This window comes from Oryctolagus cuniculus, chromosome 9, assembly GCF_964237555.1.
Source record: "Oryctolagus cuniculus chromosome 9, mOryCun1.1, whole genome shotgun sequence".
Classification (NCBI taxonomy): Eukaryota; Metazoa; Chordata; class Mammalia; order Lagomorpha; family Leporidae; genus Oryctolagus; species Oryctolagus cuniculus.
In genome coordinates this window covers 134,852,032-134,873,007 of record NC_091440.1, presented here as the reverse complement: position 1 = coordinate 134,873,007, position 20,976 = coordinate 134,852,032, and the positions used below count along the sequence as shown (strand labels likewise).

General features: G+C 45.9%; 1 protein-coding gene across 14 annotated transcripts in view; it reads left to right on the top strand.

The window, feature by feature from the left end:
- PUS7L (pseudouridine synthase 7 like) overlaps positions 1-20,976 on the top strand; it is a 91,456-nt gene that overhangs the window by 21,004 nt on the left and 49,476 nt on the right. For 4 of the 14 annotated variants that reach the window (XM_051850976.2, XM_008259377.4, XM_008259374.4 and 1 more), the window contains exons 6-9: positions 1,313-1,394; positions 3,128-3,408; positions 6,790-6,843; positions 8,053-8,890. In XM_051850976.2, coding sequence (XP_051706936.2) covers positions 1,313-1,394; positions 3,128-3,408; positions 6,790-6,843; positions 8,053-8,379 — 744 coding nt within the window. In that variant the 3' untranslated portion in view covers positions 8,380-8,890. Of the gene's footprint in view, positions 1-1,312; positions 1,395-3,127; positions 3,409-6,789; positions 6,844-8,052; positions 9,096-20,976 lie in introns of those variants that run through there. The other 10 variants (XR_011379096.1, XR_011379097.1, XR_011379100.1 and 7 more) reach the window with 4 other exon arrangements.

Below are 20,976 nucleotides of genomic sequence, written 5' to 3'. Positions count from 1 at the left end.
CAAAGGCTATTGATTTTTCTGTGTTGAGTAATCCTATTATTAATTTTATAAATTCCATTTCTAGCATTTCCTCAGTCTGTTCATCTTCACATTCTAATATTGAAATTTTGTTGTGTTCCTCGGGGGGGGGGGGGGTGGTCATGGTGACTTCCTTATTATTTCTTGAATTTAGGCTCTTACTTTTGGCATTTATGGAGTTGATTTTTGATTTTTTCTTCTGTTGGTTTTTTTTTTTTTTGACAGGCAGAGTGGACAGTGAGAGAGAGAGACAGAGAGAAAGGTCTTCCTTTTGCCGTTGGTTCACCCTCCAATGGCCGCCACGGCCGGCGCACTGCCGCTGGCGCACCGCGCTGATCCGATGGCAGGAGCCAGGAGCCAGGAGCCAGGTGCTTTTCCTGGTCTCCCATGGTGTGCAGGGCCCAAGCACCTGGGCCATCCTCCACTGCACTCCCTGGCCACAGCAGAGGGCTGGCCTGGAAGAGGGGCAACCGGGACAGAATCCGGCACCCCAACCAGGACTAGAACCCGGTGTGCTGGCGCCGCTAGGCGGAGGATTAGCCTAGTGAGCCGCGGCGCCGGCTCTTCTGTTGGTTTTTATCTTTGGGATTATGGTTCTGTGGCTGCCCTTTCAGTGAATACCAGGAGGTATGTGATGGGAGTGGCCAGGGGACTCTGGTCAATGCTGTGGGGTGGGGCGAGGTTCCAGGCAACACTCAAGTTGGAAGTGGTAGAGCCCCGGTCCCAGCTACTCCCTACACCTTCTCATGTAGCCTCAGAGGCCTCAAGGTCTCACCATGGAGAGCTCCCACAGACGCCCAGACCAGAGGGCACTGTTGGCACGGGTGCCCCTTTCCACTTCCACTAGCTCCCCAGGCTGCAGTCTGGACCCATGCCACGCTGTCTCCAGCTCTGTCCCCACGGATTGGTGCAGACCAACCTCCCCCTACCTCCTCAAAAATGCCAGTGGCTCCAGTTCTCAGAGTTCTGTGGGTTCACATTAGCACTCAGCATGCAAGTTCCAGCCGTTTCCCTCCTCTTCTGCAGCTCCCCTGGAGGTTTTCTCTCCACGTCTCCTGCAAGCTTGTACCTCCTGCACTGTCCACTGCATTGTTTCTTCCTAGCCTTGCAAAGCGTGCCGTTCCTAATCTGCTCTTTTTTAGAAGGTTTATTTCTACCTTTAATGCTGTTTAGTTTTTGAAAGCCTATTGAGAAAATTACAGCATCAAATATTTATTTGATGACTATCGTTTTAAAATGTCAGAATTTACATCTTTTTTTTTTTTTAAATTGGTATCTTGCTTTATTTCTCAAGGTGAAGTCTGTAAAACTGTTTCTTACTCCAGAAGATGTGGATGATCCTGTAAACAGAGCAAAGAAATATTTTCTTCAAACCGGTATGTCGTCTAACTTCTTTAACCCATACATAATCTGGCAGACATATAATGTAAATGTTAAACCAGCAAGAGCCACGCACTGAGGCATAACTCTGAGAAGACACAGGTGTTGTGTGTTGTACGTTGAATCATTCCATCACCCTGGCACTTTGTTGTCATCAGATCTCTGGAATTTTGTCTCTTCTGACTGCTGTGTTGCCAGAAGTGAGAGGAGAAATAATTTCTTAGGGTTTCTTGGCCAACATCCCCTGGGAAGAAGGGAGTTGCAGATTCTAAACTGGCACTGATGGAGGTGTATACACAACTGGCACTGATGGCGATGTATAAGTCAGTACCAGTGGCAGTGTGATTCCTTACAGCTGGAGGAGACACCAGCCTTAGCGAACGGAGGATGTGCCTTACCCGTAGCGGGGGTTTTGGTCCTTTGACTATTCAGCCCTGACTGTGGATTTTGAAGACTTTGATCGAATGCAGTGTTAGGTGAGTGCTCAGCGGGAAGCCCTGAGGAGAGCAGGTGTCCGTGTGTATGCATGCGGACTGTGCGCGCTTGTCCTTGGCAGGCCCACCTGCACAGGTGTGTGACCTGATAGTTGGTTTCCTGGTGCATAAATTGAAGCTGGTGATTCTTCCTGCATGAGCAGCACCTGGTATGCGTAATCCAGTCCAATCCAAGGCCCTACTTGAGTGGGCTTCTGTGGCAAGTGCAGCGGGCTGCATTTTAGAAAGCATCCTGTTGGCAGGTGGCAGTGAGCTGCTGGATCCGGAGCACAACCTTTTCTTACTCTAGAGATTCTGTGTACCTGACCATATGATTCCTTACACGTCTTCAGCTCCTGGGATGAGCATTTGACTGCACTGTAATGAGAGCTTATGTCCCCCCTCATGATTCTAACTTCCTGCCAGTGGGCATCCTGGGAAATATCAAGTGTTGGCTCAAGTAGCTAGGTCCTTGCCACTCATGTAGGAGACCTGGATGGAATTCCTGGCTCTTAACTTCATCCTGGTCCAGCTTGGCTGGTGGTGTCATTTGGGTAGTAAAAATGTCTTTGTAATTTACCTACCTGCCTATCATCCATCTGCCCACCTGCCTATCTCTGAAATATATGTGTGTATATATACACTGCAATCTCCAGCCCCTATCAGCTCAGCAGTTTATTTAATTTGTGGCCATTTTGTTTGTAGCTTATTCTAAAGTGAGGAGCTCTGGCAAGGCATTCTTAATGTTTTTTTTTCTTTTCTTTTCTATGTTTTGTTTGCTTATTTGAAAGGCAGAGCGACAGAGAAAAGGGGATACAGAGAGATACCTCTCTTTGCTGGTTTACTCCTCAAATGCCAGCAATAGTCAGAGTTGGACTAGGCCAAAGCCAGGAGCCAGCAACTCTGTCCAGGTCTCTCCCATGGGAGGCAGAGACCCAAGTACTTGGGTGTGCCTTTCCGGGTGTGCATTGGCAGGGAGCTGGATCTGAAGTGGAACAGCCAGCATGCACTGACACATGGGATGCAGATGTGTGCCACAATACCTTCCCCACCTGCTTTTTTTTTTTTTAAAGCAGAGCGAGTGAACGGAGCGCCGTTGCACAAGTAACCTGTTGCGAGTGTAGCTGGCATTAGCCTCATGCTGAGCATGGTGTTTGTGTTTGTGTTCACTGCCGCTTATTTGTAGAGCATGCAATACACGGGCCTTCAGTGCTGGCCTCTGAATTAAAGTGGCTGACTCTGATTTGCCCTTTCAGAGGATGCCAAGGGCACACTTGAGCTGATGCCTGAGTTCAGAGTTCGGGAGAGAGAGCTGTTGGAGTTGCTTCATCGCTTCAGCCTGACAGAGGAAGGCTGTACCAATGTGTGGTACTGTCTTCCCCACCACGTGCGCACGGTGTATGTCCACGCTTACCTCAGCCAAGTCTGGAACGAGGCCACGTCCTACAGGCTTGAGGCCTATGGAACCCGTGTGGTGGAGGGCGACCTGGTGTGTCTGGACGACGTCCTTGACCAGGAGCATTGCCCAAACAGTAAAGTACGTATGGGGAGATCTGGTGTCCCAGGGTGGATCCACACCAGCGACACTTTGCTTTAAACACACTTTTTGTTTTATTTTTACTTCTATTTTCTCATCACCCTCTTATCTGCTGTCAACCAAGGCTTAGCACCTACCAGTAAATGGAAAAGTAAGATAGTGGTGTGGAGTGAGAGGCAGTAAAGCTTTGAAGAAATTTCCACAAATAATGCACAAAACAGTCCCCTTAAAAGTAGGAGTCCATACACTACAAGTGGGCCCTTGTCCCTCCACACTAGGGGATTTTCTCCTCCTGCTCTGGAGAAGCAGCCTCTGTTGTTTGGCTGAGTTCTTCCAGAACTTGCGTGTGCTTTCGTGTCTGTGCAATCAGAAACTGTACCCTGTTAGGTAGCAGAGGAAAGAAAAGGCAGGACTCAGGCTTAAAACTCGGACTATGGAAAGCTGGGGAAAAGGTTTTCTACAGTGTGAAACTGCATGTAATGATGTATTTTCAGTGAGTGTGATTTTTTGGTAGATGGGATGTTTTCCTCTCAGTGTCTTGGAAGCATTTCCTTCAGTGAAGTTGTATAGCTTATCTGTCTTATGCAGAGGGTTTCTCCTCCTGTCCCACTGGTGTCTTCACCTCTGTGGGCCTAAACTAGGTGATGAAGTTGGAAATACATTCCATGACTGTAATGCAGAAAGAGCCAAGTGCTGTGTTCCAGCATGGTCACGTCTGTCTCAGTGGAAGGATTTGCGTAGTGCACTCATATATGTGACACCATGAAGTCACTGAATGTTAAAGCAGGACAGGGTATTAGAGACCCTTTTTCCTGTGTGTGTGTGTGTGTGTGTACATACATATGTATATGAAATTTGAAAGGTAGAGATAGAGATCTCCCATTTGCTGGTTCACTCCCTCACTGCCTATAATGGTGCTGGGTTTGGCCGGGAGCCAGGAACTCAGTCTTGATCTCCCACATGGGTGCCAGGGGCCCACATACTGGCATCATCACCTGCTGCCTTCCAGGGTGCACATCAGCAGGAAGCTGGAATGAGAAGCGGAGCCAAGACATGACCTCAGGTGTTCCTAAATGGATTGTTGGTGTCCCACACAAAGTCTTAATCCCTGGGCCAAATGCCCACCCCTAGAGACTCTCTTTTCTAACTGCCATTTTATAGAAGTGGGAATTAAAATTTAGATTGAAGAGGTGAGAGGTTCAGAGTCACATGGGCAGCAAGACTAGAGATACCCAGGGGCTGGCCCACACCCTGTATGATCTCCACAGAAAATCCCTGGTTCCTGGAGAAAGGTCCACATCTAGGACTAGGATGGAGCCCCATTTTCCCCAAAATACAGAACAAGGACACTGTGACTGCTGCCGTATCCAGGTGAATGAGAATGTTTTCTGTGTGTGAATTGAGGTGCTTGGTTTCAAGGAGTGGAACCCAGCTCAGAAATGTCAGAAAGGCATGTGCAGGCCCATGCTGGCTCAGGAACAGCTGTGTCCCGTGGCTGGGCAGTGTCCTCGAATAGCAAATGGTATCTCCTTTTTCATTTTTCAATTCTGCCTGTGTCTGTGAGATCCATTCCCACTGTGGCCCATACCTGGGAGACATGGTCTGTTGGTGGCCCCTAAGCCTTGTAAGAGCCATGAAATCATCTGGTGTGGCCCTGCAAGGCAGGACTGAAGTTCCATAACTCTACAGCTGGCTAGTTTTTAAGTTGATTGTTTTGTGTGGCCCATGGTTGGTGTTATAAATAGCCACATGGCCCTGAGCAGAGAATTGGCTTCCACCCCTGCTACAGGGCAAAGGGCCCTTCTTCCTCAGCGATGTCAACAGGAGCTGTGGAGTTGGGTCTCAGTGGCCCAGAACCAAATCCATCTGTATGTACTGGAGTTTGTGACTGTCCGCTGTGAGAGTCTAGGGCCCTGCCTGGAGCCATCCACCTGACCCGCATCTGAAAGCTGGGAGGGTTTTCTGGGAAAGGCAAGTACTGCTCTTGGAAGAGGGGATGGTCACAGCCAGGACAGCAGCTGTCTGCTCTGCTGTTCGCATGTGGATGGCTTCTGGGTGGGCAGCAAAGTGACTCACAGGAAGCTGCGCTGAATGCCAGGAGCAGTTGCTGTTGCTGAGAAGGGACAGTCAGACTGTGTGAGAGGATCCAAGAGCACCCTAGGTTTGACCCCCAGCCCCACCCCCCGCGAGGCAGGGCCAGCACGGCACAGCTGGTGCTCCAGGAACATGTGGCTGCACGGCTTTGCAGGCGAGTCTTGACTGCTGTCATACCCGAGATTTCATGTATTTTTTGGAACAACAGTCTTCAGGCTTTATCACACACCTCCTTTTTGTCTTCCCACGTAGTCCTTTTTTTTTTTTTTTTTTTTTTTTTTTTTAAGATTTGTTATTTATTTGAGAGGGAAAGACAGAGAGAAATGTCTTCTGTCCGTTGGTTCACTCTCCAGTGACTGCAACAGCTGGAGGTGCGCCGATCTGAAGCCAGGAGCCAGGTGCTTCTTCCAGGTCTCCCATGTGGGTGCAGGGGCCCAAGGACTTGGGCCATCTTCTACTGCTTTCCTAGGCTATAGCAAAGAGCTGGATTGGAAGATGAGCAGCTGGGACTAGAACTAGCACCCATGTGGGATGCCAACTCCACAGGCGGAGAATTAACCTACTGCCACAGCGCTGGCCCTGTCTTCCCACATACTCTGTGAAACAAGTGTGGGGAAACCCCTCTCCTGCCTGGAGCATGACAATGTGTGTTGGAGACGGTTGGGGTAAGGGGTTGGTTTTTCAGGTGCAGATTTTAAATTTTTAAATTTTGTTTATCTACAAGGCAGAGAGTCCAAGAGAGACCCATCCACTGGTTGGTTCGCTCCCAAAATTCCTATAAGGGTTAAGGCTGTGCTGGAGCCAGGAGCCGAAAACCCCATCCAGATCTCCCACATGAGTGGGAGAGACCCAAGTGCTTGAGCTATTACCTGCTGCCCCCCAGGGTCTGCATTAGCAGGAAGCTGGAGTCAAGAGTTGGAGTCAGGAGTCAGATCCAGGCACTCCAGTGTGGGATGTGGGCATCTTAATCACTAGGCGAAATCACCCTGCAAAAGCAGATATTTGAGCATAATGAAGAGAAACCGTCTCACTTGGAAGAGGATTGTGAGGGACTGAGGTGGAAGGAGTAGCTTGCTGTTCTCTGTGTTTCTCAACTTCAGGAAAAACCAGTCTCATGTCTGTGCAGGCCTGTGCTGCAGACACAGCTCTAGGAAGACCCTGTCTGGATGTGAGTGCTCTCAGCCCAGGAATCAGATCAGGCAGAATGGGGCTGGACACATTGAGGGAAGCGGGAACATTTGGGAGTTGCCTGTCTTTGCACCTTTTTGTTTGTTTCTTTGAAAATAGGTTCATCTGGTATCCAAGGAAGAGGAATTGGCTAACACATATACAATATATCAGGTAAATATGCCTAAAACTCAGTCATTTGGATTTGTTTGTGAACATTGTCCCTAAAAGAAAAATATTGTCCCTCCTTTTTTTAAAAATAGTTTTCTTAGAAAACATTTTTTTATGTATTTGAAAGGCATAGAAAGAGAATCTTCCTTCCACTGGTTCACCCCCCAAAATGTCCACAACAGCCAGAGCAGGGCCAGGCTGAAGCTGAAGGCAAGAGCTCCATCGCAGTCTTCCACATGGATAGCAGGGGCCCAAGTACTTGGGCCATCGTCCACTGATTTCCCAGGCTGTGAGCATGGAGCTGGATCAGAAGCAGAGCAATAGCAACTAAAACGTGTGCTTCGATGTGTGTGGAGCAGTAGCTTAACCTGCCGCACCTCAACTCCTGCCTGTAACCCTCATTTTTGAAAGATGAATATATATATATATATATATATATATTTACAGTGGTTCAAGCTTGGTAAACTCTGATTGACCACCACAAAAATCAATATCTGGAGCAGTTCTCTCTCTCCCAGATTTGTGGTGTTTCTTTGTAGTTAACCTCTGCCTTGTCCCCAGCCCTTGGCATCCACCAGTCTATTTTCCATGACTCTGGCTTTGCCGATGAAAGAGGTCATGTGACTACAATCATTCCGTGTGTGTTCTTTGTGCCTCGCTTTACCCACTTCATGTCATGACTGTGAGAGTCATCCGTGTATCCTCCTTTGCTGCCTTTTGGTGCTGTTCAAGAAAACTGTCGAAGTCGTCCAGTGAGGGAGTGAAGACCCACAGAAGACAGTGATCACTTACAAAATGATGCTTTCTCAGTACTCGTGTGCTTTCTAATTTTTTAGTAGCTAAGAGAATTGTAAAATTTGTCACCCTTTGAGCAGTAGAACTAATGTGTGTTAAAGAATGGCCTTTGGGGATTGTGAGATTTCATAGAATTTCACTCTCTTGGGTCATGAAATGTACCTGCACTTTGTGAATAATAGTGGTTTGTGTAATCTGAGTTGAGTTGGCCACCTTGATTATATTTCTTTATCTGATAGATGAAAAAAATATCACAGCATGGTGTTCAGAGGCTGCTTTGGGCTGATTGTGATGTTTATGTCATAAGAGCCATGACAGAGCTGGGTCCCAGGCGTAAAAGACTTAAAATGCAGAAAACTGTGATCGCCTCTCTTTGCAAAGGCTGTGTCATGTGTGTTTTATTCCTCCCTTTCACAGGTGGTTCTACCAGTGCTTGGCCACAGTACTCAGTATCCAGGGAACCTGGTGGGGCAATGGTACCAGGAACTGCTCAGCAGAGACGGGCTGCAGACATGCGGCTTCAGAGTGCCCGCTCTGAATCTGAATATGCCAGGGTGCTACCGGCAGATCCTGAAGCAGCCCCACAACCTCTGCCACCAGCTCCTGGAGGACCCCAGCTCTGGGGTCAGCAGGGAAGACCCTGCCGGCAGTGCAGTGCCTTTATGTCTGTGCATTTCTTTTGACCTTGACGCTTCCTGTTGTGCTACAGTCTTCCTGAAGGAAATGATGAAGCATGACATTTGAAACTGACACCCTGGATGCTGTCCTGTCTGTGTCCGCTCTGTTGCAACCTTGACCACATAGCATCTTCAGGGGCTGACCTTAGGCACCACAGCTTCCGGAGCCCTAGGAACCCATGAGTGTCCATGCCTGGATCTGAGAGTCATCTCTCACCACAACTTGTGCTCTCTGTTAAGTGGTGCTTCCATGGCCTTTATTTGCTGTTAGGAGAATTACACTCTTTAGAAATCCTTAGGAACATCCAAAACCACGAGATAACGTTTAAGGGGAAGTGAGAGAAAGTAAAGTTGGTGTCCTGTAGCTTGTTACTTAGAATCCTGGTGTACCTAGGTGGCGGTGCAAGCAAGCATCTTGCTAGGGAGAAGGAAGAGGCAGCAGTCTGCTCATTCCTGTGTCCTCACCTGGGTCTGTAGGGCAGGGCCATCCCAATATTTGCGATGGCCACCCCAAGATAGGTATCATCCCTTTGAGACAAAGACTGAAATAAAATTTTTCATATTGTTCTGCGTCTTGACATAGACTGGCTCTGTTTACTTCTGTTGTTTCTAGTTTGTAAGACAGACAGACTTTGCTTAAACAGGTCTGTGCTCAGACCCTGACTCATGACTTTAGGTGTGTTAGTTTCAGAAGCCAGAGGACTCTACCTTCATAAGCCACAAGTGGTAGGATTGTCTCCACCTGCGAAGTTGCTAAGGTAATAAAACATTCTGCTTATTTAACAGTTTGAGTGTTTGGTGATTTAACTATCATCCTTAACCATTTGGTGTCTGTTGAACTTGGGAGAGCAGTGACTGGTGTGCATGGTGGGAAGACTGAGTGTTCTTCCATTGCTGGTGGTATGATGCCATCATACAGAGTGGTACCCATCAGCAGTGTGGCACTTGCATAGGCTTAGGTCAGCCAAGCCAGTGGGGATATTCACATGAGGAAATAAAATTCAAAAGAAGAACCAAAAACTATCTTTAGTGCAAAATTGCCTATTGCAGCATTTTAATATATAATGAAAGAAATTAGAAATGGTTTCCAAGACCTTATAAAATAACCAGAGGAAGTGAAGTGAGATGCATCAGAGCGTGATAACAGACGTGTCATTTAAAGTGGTTGTTACGCTAGGCTAAGACACTGCTTCAATACCAACAGCATCCCATATTAGAGCTCCTGTTCAAGTCTTGGCTGCTCCCATCCAGTCCAGCTCCCTGCTGAGGTTCCTGGGAAGACAGCCTGTAATGGCCCAAGTACTTGGGCCCCTCCTACGTACAAAGGAGCCCAGGATGGAGTTCCTGGCTTCTGCCTTTAATGTGGCCACTTGGGGATTGAATCAGCAGATGGAAGATGCCTCCCTGTCTTTCTCTCTCCCTCTTTCTCTGCTTTATAAATAAATAAATGATTTTTTGAAATGATGACGAAGGATTTAATTACATGAGAAAATGTTGCCCTCCCAAAACAACACATGTGTTAAAAACAGCAACATACTGAATTCATCCTTGACACATGGGAGACACATTGGCAGAGTGATGGAATTAGAGACAAGCTACCCTGGCTTAAACCCTGGTCATGCTGTTGTTAGCACTATGGACTCAGGCAGGTTCCTCAAAGCTTCCATTACTGGGTCTTGAAAGCAGAGTGTTGCTCCATTCTGCCTAGGACCATCAGTGTGAGGCCTTACTGGGTGAATGCAAATCGGCTTTAAAAAGTGCCTGGCAGTTAGTCACTGTTAAATGCATTTTGGCAGATGCAAGTTTGGAAGGGAAAAGGAGAAAAAATGAAAACATGTTAAAATGATGGGGTAATTTAATTTTTTAGTATTAAAAGTACCTTGTGTGTCACTATATGTTTTACAAGCAAATCTCAACATAAATGAGAAGTGTGGGGCCAGTGCCATGGCATAGAAGATTAAGTCTCCACCTGCAGAGCTGGCCTTCCATATGGGCACTTGTTCAAGTCCTAGAAGCTCCATTTCCAATCCAGCTCCCTGCTAATGACCTGGGAAAGTAGTAGAGGGTAGCCCAAGTGCTTGGGGCCCTGCACCCACATGGGAGACCCAGAAAAAGCTCCTGGCTGTGGATCAGCCCAGTTCCAGCCATTGAAGTCATTGGGGGTGGGGGTGGGGGTGAACCAGTGAATAGAACATCTCTCTCTAACTCTGCCTTCAAGTAAAACTGAAAAAAATTGCAGAATATACTGTTGAGTTTTAATTTTTATTTATTTAATATATCTGAAAGAGAAACAGATCCTCCATCTGCTCGTTCACTCTCCACATGCTTGCAACAACCTAGGCTTGGTCACGCGGAAGTCAGGAACCTGGAATTCTATTCAGGTCTTCTACATGGACGTCAGGGACCCAAATCCTTGAGCTGTCACCTGCTGCCTCCCAGTGTGCGCATTAGCAGGAACCTGAAATCAGGAATGGAGCGAGGACTTGAGCCCAGCACTCTGTGTATGAAATGTGGGTATCCCTCCTGAGGTGTGTCTAAATGACTAGGCCAAGCACTCACCTCATTACCATTGATTTTTTTAAAAGTACCTTCACAAAAGTTTCAGTATGTATTGAGAATAAAGTGATGTTCTACATAGTAGGTAATACAGTTTTTAGGGAAGAAATTTAACTTCATTTCATGATATAAATTGTATCCTGTCCCAGTAATCAGAAAATTTTTAAGATTTACTTATTCATTTGGAAGTCAGAGAGGAGGAGACAGAGTTTCTATCTTCTGGCTCACTCTCCAGATGACAGCATAGCCAAGGCTGGCGCAGGCCGAAGCTGAGAGTTTTATCAGTCTCCCTAACTGGTGATGCAGACCCAAGCACTTGAGTTAGCTTCCACTACTTTCCTGGGCTGTTAGCAAGGAGCTGAATCCGAAGTGGAGTGTCCAGGAATGAACCGGCACCCGTATGGGATGGCGTTGGCTTTACCCACTATGCCACAATGCTGGCCCCAATTATATAAATTACTAAATCCCAGTTTTCAATTTTGAGTAGCACTTAGAAAATGTGAATGCTCCAAAGTGTGCTGTTACTGATGTTATTTTCTTTGCCAGTAGATGGCACTATAATTTTACATATTCATTTAGTGAATGTTGTGGCCACAAGTACAGAGTCACTACATTTCAAGTCTCCATAAGATGTATTTATGTATTGTTCATGTGAAAAATTATTTTATTCACCAATAATACTTGCCATGCTAATTGTTTTTCGATCTAAAAACTTAGTGGACTTTGGACCACCCAGTGGCCATTCACCTGTGTTCTGTAGCTTTCCTTGGACATTTCATACCTTCATTCCATCTCTGAATTAGTTTGTCAGGCGTGCATTTGACACTAAGCAAGAGTTCCTGAGGAACAGTAAGTGAAACAAATTGAGTTTTTAAGTTGTAATAAGCCAGAAATCTCTTAACTTTTGATTACACTAACATTTATTGAGTGTCTGCTGTGCTGGTGTGTTAGGTTTTAATGTGTGTGCCAATTCTGTGGGGAGGAGTGGGTTGAACTCGAGTGTGAACTGATGCCAGGTCAATGCTGTTTCCATCTACCTAATATTTGCCTTCTGAAAACAAGTTTTTTGGATAAAACATCCATTTCTTTCTTTTTAAAGATTTATTTATTTTGAAACTCTGGAGTTACAGAGAGAGAAGGGGTCTTCCTTCTGCTGGTTTACTACCCAGGTGGCCATAACACCCAGGGCTGGACCAGGATGAAGTCAGGAGCCAGGAGCTTCTTTTCAGTCTTCCACTTGGGTTCAAGGGCCCAAACACATCCACCATCATATGCTGCTTTTCCCAGGCCATCAGCAGCCAGGACATGGACCAGTGCCCATATAGGATGCTGGAATCCCAAGTGACAGCTTTAGCTAGTACGCCACAATGCAGACGCCGAAGACATCCATTTCTATCAACTTGTTCACCATTGATTAATATGCATATTGGGGCATGTCTTGAGAGAAACAGGATTCCTTTTGAGAACCCGAGTCCAAAAAAGAAGTAAAAGAACCTTCTGAGAGGGTTCTTACCGAAAAGACATGGTACTGCTGCTGTGTTGTGAGTGATTCTGTTTGAGAGAGGAGGCCTGGTTGCGGAAGATTGTGAGTGTCTCTGATGTTGGCTGACATGCCTTTTAGACAGAAGCAGTATAGATCTCAGGTTCAGAATATTAGGCAACAATATCCAGTTGGAACATACGAGGATGGCTTTTTTGTTGAATTTATTTTTCTAATTTTTATTTATGGAAAGCAATTTGTTTTCTTATTTATGTAATAATACAATATTTCCTATAAAACCAAATTTTTAATTTTAAAAAAGGGGAGTTAGTTTGAAGGCGTTAAGCAAGTACCAGTATAGGCAGAGAAATGATGGTGATGGCTGGCCCTTAGTGGCTGGAGTTTGGGGAATCTGGAGCCCTGGACAGTTCCTGGACCCAGAAGTGGCTCCACCACTGCCTGGCTTCATAACCCAAGGGATTTCTCTGAAGTCATCTCGGATTTGAAGTAGTGGTAGTTGTCACTTTCCAGGATGGGACTTACCAAACAGAATTGTGAGAAACTGCAGATTGAAGAGAAGAACAGGGCTGCTGCTGATCACATCACTGTCTTCCGGTTTGACTGCTAAGGACTTGATTTTAGAAAGTCTTAGAAATCATGAAGAGCAGTGTCAGGTGCTTGGTTAATTCCCGCTTCGTTCCGTCTAGTGTTAGAGTTCATAGTACTTTGCTGGGGAAACTTGGACAGTAAAATGGTGACTGACGTTCTGCTGGGGTCCTCCATCTGTCATGGCATAAAGTGATTGGAATTCACACTTTTGGAGGTTTTCTTTCCTTTTTGATAAGTGGAAATAACCATTGCTAAGCCTGGAAATTCAGCAATTGTACAAACTAGGATCTTGAACTATCTGGCTCAGTGTCCCTCAGCATTTTGTACCTGGAAACAACCATTAAGAAACCGAAGGGAAAATGAAGCCGCGTGTTAACTTAAGGCACACTTTTCTTGGATTCATACAGGAGTAAGAAAAGGGTTGTGGGGAGGCAGGAGAATGGGACATTGCTTCCTTTACTTCTGTTTTACTTTGTCAACAAGAATGTGCTTGTTAACATTGTAGTTCAGAGCTGGGAAGCCTCCTTAAGGTTCGGGGAGAGAGGCAGGAGGGCGGGTTGTGATGGCTTGCCCCTGCCAGCGCCTTGCAGAGAAGAGCTTGTGCCCTGTATGATTCTCCCAGCAGGGGGCGTAGCAGCTCATGCCAGGGCTGTGGTTTAAAGCAGTGCACTTGTGCTACACAGTTTGCTTTTAAATTTCCCAAGAATTCTGTCTTACAATTTCTGCTTGACAATTTTTGTTACTGTTTTAATGTTTTTCTAATATTTAATGTTTTCTTATAAAAGGGCATGAATGGAGATGAGATCCACTGCTAATTCACTGTACTATGTTGGAAATGGCTCTCTTTTTTTTTTTTTTTTTTTTTTTTTGAAGATTTATTTTATTAGCCGGCGCCGCGGCTCACTAGACTAATCCTCCGCCTTGCGGCACCGGCACACCGGGCACCGGGTTCTAGTCCCAGTCGGGGCGCCGGATTCTGTCCCGGTTGCCCCTCTTCCAGGCCAGCTCTCTGCTGTAGCCAGGGAGTGTAGTGGAGGATGGCCCAAGTGCTTGGGCTCTGCACCTCATGGGAGACCAGGATAAGCACCTGGCTCCTGCCGTCGGATCCGCGTGGTGCACTGGCCGCAGCGCACCAGCCGTGGTGGCCATTGGAGGGTGAACCAACGGCAAAGGAAGACCTTTCTCTCTGTCTCTCTCTCTCACTGTCTCACTGTCCACTCTGCCTGTCAAAATAAAAAAAAAAGATTTGTTTTATTTATTTGACAGGCAGAGTTACAGAGAGAAGTAGAGACAGAGAGAGGTCTTCCATCTGCTGGTTCACTCTCCAGATGGCCACAATGGCCAGAGCTGCACTGATCTGAAGCCAGGAGTCAGGAGCTTCTTCCGGGTCTCCCACATGGGTGCAAGGGCCCAAGGACTTGGGTCATCTTCCACTGCTTTCCCAGGCCTTAGCAGAGAGCTGGATCGGAAGTGGAGCAGCCAGGACTGGAACTGGCACTTCCGGCCAGGGCGTTAACCCACTGAGCCACAGCGCCGGCCCCAAATATTTAATGTTTTTTAAACCTTCATTTTTATGTGTTTTTGATAAGTAAGAAAGCAATGCCAAAGGTACAACACAATAATCAAAAAACACTGGAGTGGCCTATATGCTGTGCCTTGCATTTACAGGCACTCCGCCAGATGCTAAGGGAAAGGCAGAGATAGGTCAGCTAACCTTTGAGGGTTAGCAGTGTTACACCGTTTTTAAAGTTTTTGTTTGATTTGAAATGCCACTGCAGAAAGCACATGGCAGAGGGAGTGATCGTGAAAAGCAGGCAGCATCTTCCTGTTTCGCTCGGGGCTCACCCTAGGATTGGAATCCAGTGCTTGACCCCTTAGCGGCTGCCTCGGTCCTCCATGATTCTTGTACCAGAAGCGCTAAGCATGCTCAGATCTCTTGAATATGCGTTGACAAACCTAGTGGTTTAAAGGATGGGAAACAGAGTTAGTCTGTGTAATCTCAGTAAAGAAAGGGACTCTAGTCTCCTTAAGCAACTCATGTTGAGGCCGGGGTTAACTCATTCCACTCCTAGATGCCGGCCCTGTCTTACTGAAGAAATCTATGTTTAGGGGAGAAATCGGGATGGTAGTGAAAGTTTTCGAGTGCAGGCTCTGGAACATGTTACTGAATGTCAGATACGTCAGTTTTTTCTGACGTGTTTCCTAAGTAAACACTGAGCTATAGGTATAAAAAAGAAAATCCCTGCTAGAGGAAGCAGTTCAGCTGTGGACCTGAAACTCCACGTGATTGGTTGATTTACAGAGCAGGGACCAGAGAGCTCTTCCCTGGGGGGTGAGGGGTGGGGGTGACGCGTGGACACCAGGAAGGGCAGAGGGGAGGGCGCAGGGGTGTGGTTCTCTGTACTTCGATACAGAGGTGGCCTTGCTGGTGTCTTCTCAGGTGGGCTGAGTCAGCTCTGAGTGTCAGGCTCCAGTGAGGTCTCAGACTTAGCTGATTTTTGTCTGTACCCCCTATCGCGAAGGACTAGACAGAAGAGGTGAAGATTCTCCCAGGAAAGCCTTCTTACTCTCGTTCCCTTAGGTTTTAATTTAAAATGCAGGGTAGGAATGCTGATTGTATTTTCTATGAGGCATCTTGAGAGAATCCAGTCATTTTGTGTTACGTGAATAATATTACAATACCTACGTTTAGAAGCCCATGCAAATCTGCGAAGCAGTTCCAAAGGCATTTTCCACGCATGGAGAGGGGAAGCTTTGACTTCGCAGGGGCACTGCTGCCTGTGTGCCCCAAGCTCCCGGCTCCACGGCCGTCGTTTGTCACTGGGTAGCTTCTGTTCCTCTCTCCAGCCAGCCAATCCCGCACACTTACGTAGTTCTGCTGAACCTGGAACCCCAGTCCTGTCCTTGTTTTTAGGCCATAGAACATTCCAGTGGTGTCCTTGTGCTGAAGGAGTGAACGTACAGAGCCTTCACAGTCAATCTTCTGGCATCGTCTGTCTTTTCTCCCCTATCTCTCTGTGCCAGCTCTGTCTGCTGTTTCCCAAACACAGCTCATCTGCCTCATGCACCTCGAGCTCCCATTTTTTTTAAGATATATTTATTTATTTATTTGAAAGGCAGAGAACAGAGAGAGTCTTCCATCCACTGGTTCACTCCCCAAATGACTGTATCAGCCAGAGCTGCACTGATCTGAAGCCAGGAGCCAGGAGCTTCCTCTAGGTCTCCCATGTGGGTGCATGGGCCATCTTCTGCTTTCCCAGGCCATAGCAGAGAGATGGATTGGAAGTGGAGCAGCCAGATCTCAAACTAGCATCCATATGGGATGCCAGCACTGCAGGCAGTGGCTCTACCCTCTACGGCACTGTGCTGGCCCCTTGAGCTCCCATTACTATCCCTCTGCTTATGTTGTGTCTTGTCTGAAAACTGTGTTCGCACGGCATTTTGTGTATGTCCCGCTCTGACTGCTCATGTTCCAGTATATTGACTAAATGTCTGGACCTTCTCCGATGTGTACTCGAGAGCCCTTGCTTTTATGTCAGGCACCCACTGGAGCCTGACGTGTGATAGGCTTACAAACAGTGAGTGCATGCCACAGACATGCCTTACCAAATGTTAAAAGAATTTTTATGTATTTTATACACAGACCGACACACGTATACACACACACATACAAACATACAACTACCAACTACTCATTCACTGGCCAAATGCCTGTAACAACCAGGGCTGGCCCAGGCTAAACCAAGGAACAGGAAACTCAGTTGAGGTCTCCCATGTGGGTAGCAAGAACCTAACTACTTGAACCATCACCTGTTAGCTCCCAGCATGTGCTTTGGCCAGAGTTGGATTTGAGTCCAAATAGTCCAGTAAGGGATGCAGGGATTCAGCGCCCACTCCTGTGCCTTAGTATCTCCATTTGGTGAATAGATGTGATGAGAAACCCGGAATAATCCTCTACCCTCCCAGACAGCGTATGGAGCACTAGAGTGAGTGCCATGGCTGCGCTCTTTCCCTGGGACGGGGGTTGCCAGAGCAGTTTTAGTAGTTTCATCCTGCCTTCGGTTGAAATAGTAAATGCGCTGTAGAATTTCCACGTAGACTCGGAGCAATCAGATGAGTAACTTCCCATTTTACAGCCAAGGGCTCTGGTCCTGGAAGCAGTGATGTGGCTGACTCCTGGTGTGAGGAGAGTGCCTGACCAGACTCTGCTTGATGTCGTGGCCAGTGTGAAACTCACTTTGCTTGCTGATTGCTAATGAAAGTGGCTCACTTTCCTACTATCCTACCCAGTGATGTTGCCCATCTGGATGTGTCTGAATATTCCTACTACATTGTGTCAGGAAGGCGCCCTGAGGGAAGGCTGACTGGGAGTGCTGAAGTGACAGTGGCAATCATTCCCTGAGCACTGTGCTGAGAGCTTTCTGTGTCACCCACGAGGACTCTCCCAGAGAGGAAGTACCGCTACTGCTCTTATGGGAGGACACGGAATTATCCCCGACTAGTGAGACTACAACATACAGTTACATAGTCCAGTAAATCCCAAGTAATACAAGTGAAAAAGCATGCTGCAATAACATCACAATTAACATACAGAGCAACAGTAATAAAAGAGAAGAATCTTACAGGCAGCCGGAGAAAAAGATTTATCAAGGAGTGACCATAGTGATTGCTGATTAACTGCAGAGCAACTTGGAATTAATTAAAATAACCAGGAAGTTTGCGACTCACCACTGACTCCTTGGAGACTAAGCAGAAAAGGCAGAGGCTGGCCAGAGGGTCTGGGTCCTAGGGCAAAAGCCTGAGGCAGAGAAGTGGGGGCAGGAGAGCGCAAAGACCAAATGGAAACATGGATGTTTATCGGATGGTGCTGTCTGCAGTGTCTTCTGGATTAAAGAAAGGGAAGGAAATCAAAATACAGGGGTTGGGAAGAGGACCAATAGGAACTAATGATCTACTGTTAGTTTATCTGTAAAAAGTGAATGTATTGGTTAACTTTGGTCTTTGGTAAGTTAGAGATGTGTGTTGTAGAATCTGTCATTGAAAGTGAGACAGGTATAACATCCAGACTAGTAGAAGGAAATAATAATACAAAAAAAATCCAGCAAAAGGAAAAAATGAAAGAGACAAAACATTGTAAGGCAGAGAACGATGCAACAGAGAAATTGGTAGATTTAAATCCAAGCTTGTGATGACTTGAATTATTACAGGATCAGCGGAGCCAAGTGAGAAAAACAGAACTGTCATCTTTAAACCCTTTATTAATGGAGGTTAACAACAGATACATTTCTGCCCTACACAATATAAAGGTTGACAGTAAAAGAAGGAAAGATTCCCCATCAAATACTGTTGGGGAAAATGCCGGCATAGCCATCTGAAGAAGATAGAAAAACAACGAGGACGGGAAGCAGCTAGGAACGAAGAGAGCCACTTGCTCATGGTTAGCATTTCCGGTCACAAGGAGCATAGAACAGCAACGTCCCTTTAAAACATCAAAGCAGAAATGGAAGGACCTGTCAGAACTAGAGATCTGTAAAGACGCGACTCTCCTAGGAACCACAGAAGACTGGTCAGTGAGGTCCCACGAGACATGAGCACAGAAGTAATAAATTGGCCCAGTAGGCATCTGTGGAGCAGCCCAAGTGCGCTGGACGTGCACAACCTAGATTCTTCTAGAAAGTGTGCAGATGATTGACAGAAGCCAACCGCACGCTGGGCCGTGAGTGTACAGTGAGTTCCCACAGGAGCGGAACCACATGGGGTATGTTCTGTTGGCATCAGTCAGTTCTGCTAGAAATGAAGAACAGAGATAAATAGAAGATCCCTGTCATTGGAAATTAAGAGGTACACTCCTACAGAACCCATGGGTCCTACAGAACCCAAGTAAAGCATGGTGAGGTAATAATGTGTTTTGAACCGAATGTCACTAAACCATTCTACAAACCAGAACTGTGTGCACTTGGAGCAGCTGCAGTAGAGCTTGCACTCCCAGCAGGAAAGAAGCAAGGCTGTGTCGTAGGTAAGTCGCTATGCATCCATCTGAAAGTGTTAGGAAAAGAACACTAAAATGCCAAATACAAGGGAAGGAAGGAAGGAAGAACTTAAAACAGAAACTACTGACAAAAATATTAGAATACAAAGGTTCTATGAGTCACCACTTTGGTTTGTTGAAAACACTAATAGAATTCACATACCTTTGGTGAGATTGATGAAAATAGTACCATCACAGAAAGCCAAAACTGCAGACTAAAAAGGAAATTCACTACAGATGCTGTAACAGTTAAAAAGGTGATAGAATAAATTTGAGTAACCTTAAGCCAATAAAATTAAAGCTTTAGGTAAGTAGAAAATTCATTTTAAGAATGTAATTTAACAGTATTGTCACCTGAAGAATATATCCCCAAATAATTCTGTAGCCATTCAATGAATTGAACCAGTAACCTAAGATTTTCTCATATACAAGAAGTTGAGGCCCCAGTGACTTTGGCCATCCTGTTGCACATCTCTACCCCAAGGTCACCTTTGCTCCAAGTTTTGTAGCAATTCCCTCGCTTTGCTTTACATCTGTACCACCTGTGTATCCATTCCAAATAACAGTGTGCCTGTTTTTGAGATGGATATAAATGCAATTTTATATGTCTGTATTTGTGTCTTGCCCCTTTCACTCAATACTGTTTTTGAGATAATATGTACTTGTTATTAATATTTTGTTTAGGACTTTGCAGTATATTTCCCTTCTTAGACTGTCTTGTGGATGGGTTTGGGTGAAAGAGTAGAATATTCCCTAAAATTCTCATATTTTATGGACTTCCAAATTATATAAGATTAAAATTTTAAGGGGAATTTATAAAACATTTTGGGAATACTGATAAATATGTTAATAACCTTTTACTTCATGAGATAATTTATTTTTAAAAGCTACCTTATTTTTTCTTAGGAGAACAATAAGCACACAGACTTAGTTTGCATTATTTAGAAAAAAATTTGAGTAGAGCAGCAGAGACAGAGCTGTCGTCTGCAAGTTCTGTCTCCAGATGTCCATAGTGGTCAGGCCAAACCCAGGAGCTGGGAACTCCATCCCGGTCTCCTGTGTGCCTAGCAGGAACACAACCACTTGAGCAGTCCCTGTTGCCTCCCAGGGTCTGTATTAGGAGGGAGCAGATATTGGATGACAGAGCAAGGGATCACACCCAGGCACCTGAAATGGCACGGCATCCTGTTAACTTAGCTGCTAGGCCCAATGCCTGACACTGACTTGCATTTTAAAGGGGAAGGAGAGTAGTTTATGAGAAAACCTATGAACATAACACAAGAAACAGTCAACAGTGAAAAGACAGCTGATAAAATAGGAGAAAAAACCCTACAAACTATGTTTAAATATTTGGTTAAGTGTCAATATCTAGAATATGTAAGGAACTCAAACCTCCTGGTAGTGAGAAAATAATCTTTAAAATGGACAAAGGACATTAATAGACATTTCTTAAAAGAAGACAAATGACCAACAGGTATGTGAAAAGAAAGCTCATCATAACTGATCAGGGAAATGTGATATCACCTCACACCAGTTAGTGTGGCTGTTATCAGACAGACTGTGAGTGTTGCTGGGCATGAAGGGAAAAGGGAGGTCGTGCATACTGGTGGAGGGAATGCAGGCTCCTCAAAAGAGAAGAAAAACGGAATGATTGCATCACCCAGCAGGCCCATTACTGAGTATATATCCACAGGAGAGGAAAGAAGCGTGTTAAAGAGATCCCAATCTGCTGTGTTCATGGTGACGTTATTCACCATAACCAAAGTGAACAGTCACCCTCAGTGCCCATCAGCAGGTGAGAGGGTAAAGAAAGTACAATAATGGAATACTGTTCAACCTTCAAACATCATGGGATCCTGTCACTTCTGACAATTGGGTGATCCTGCAGGACATCGTATTAAGTGAAATGAACCAGGCACGGAAAGACACATACCATGTGTTATTCCTCACATGTGGATTCTGAAAAAGTTGAACTCCTTGAAGCAGAGAAT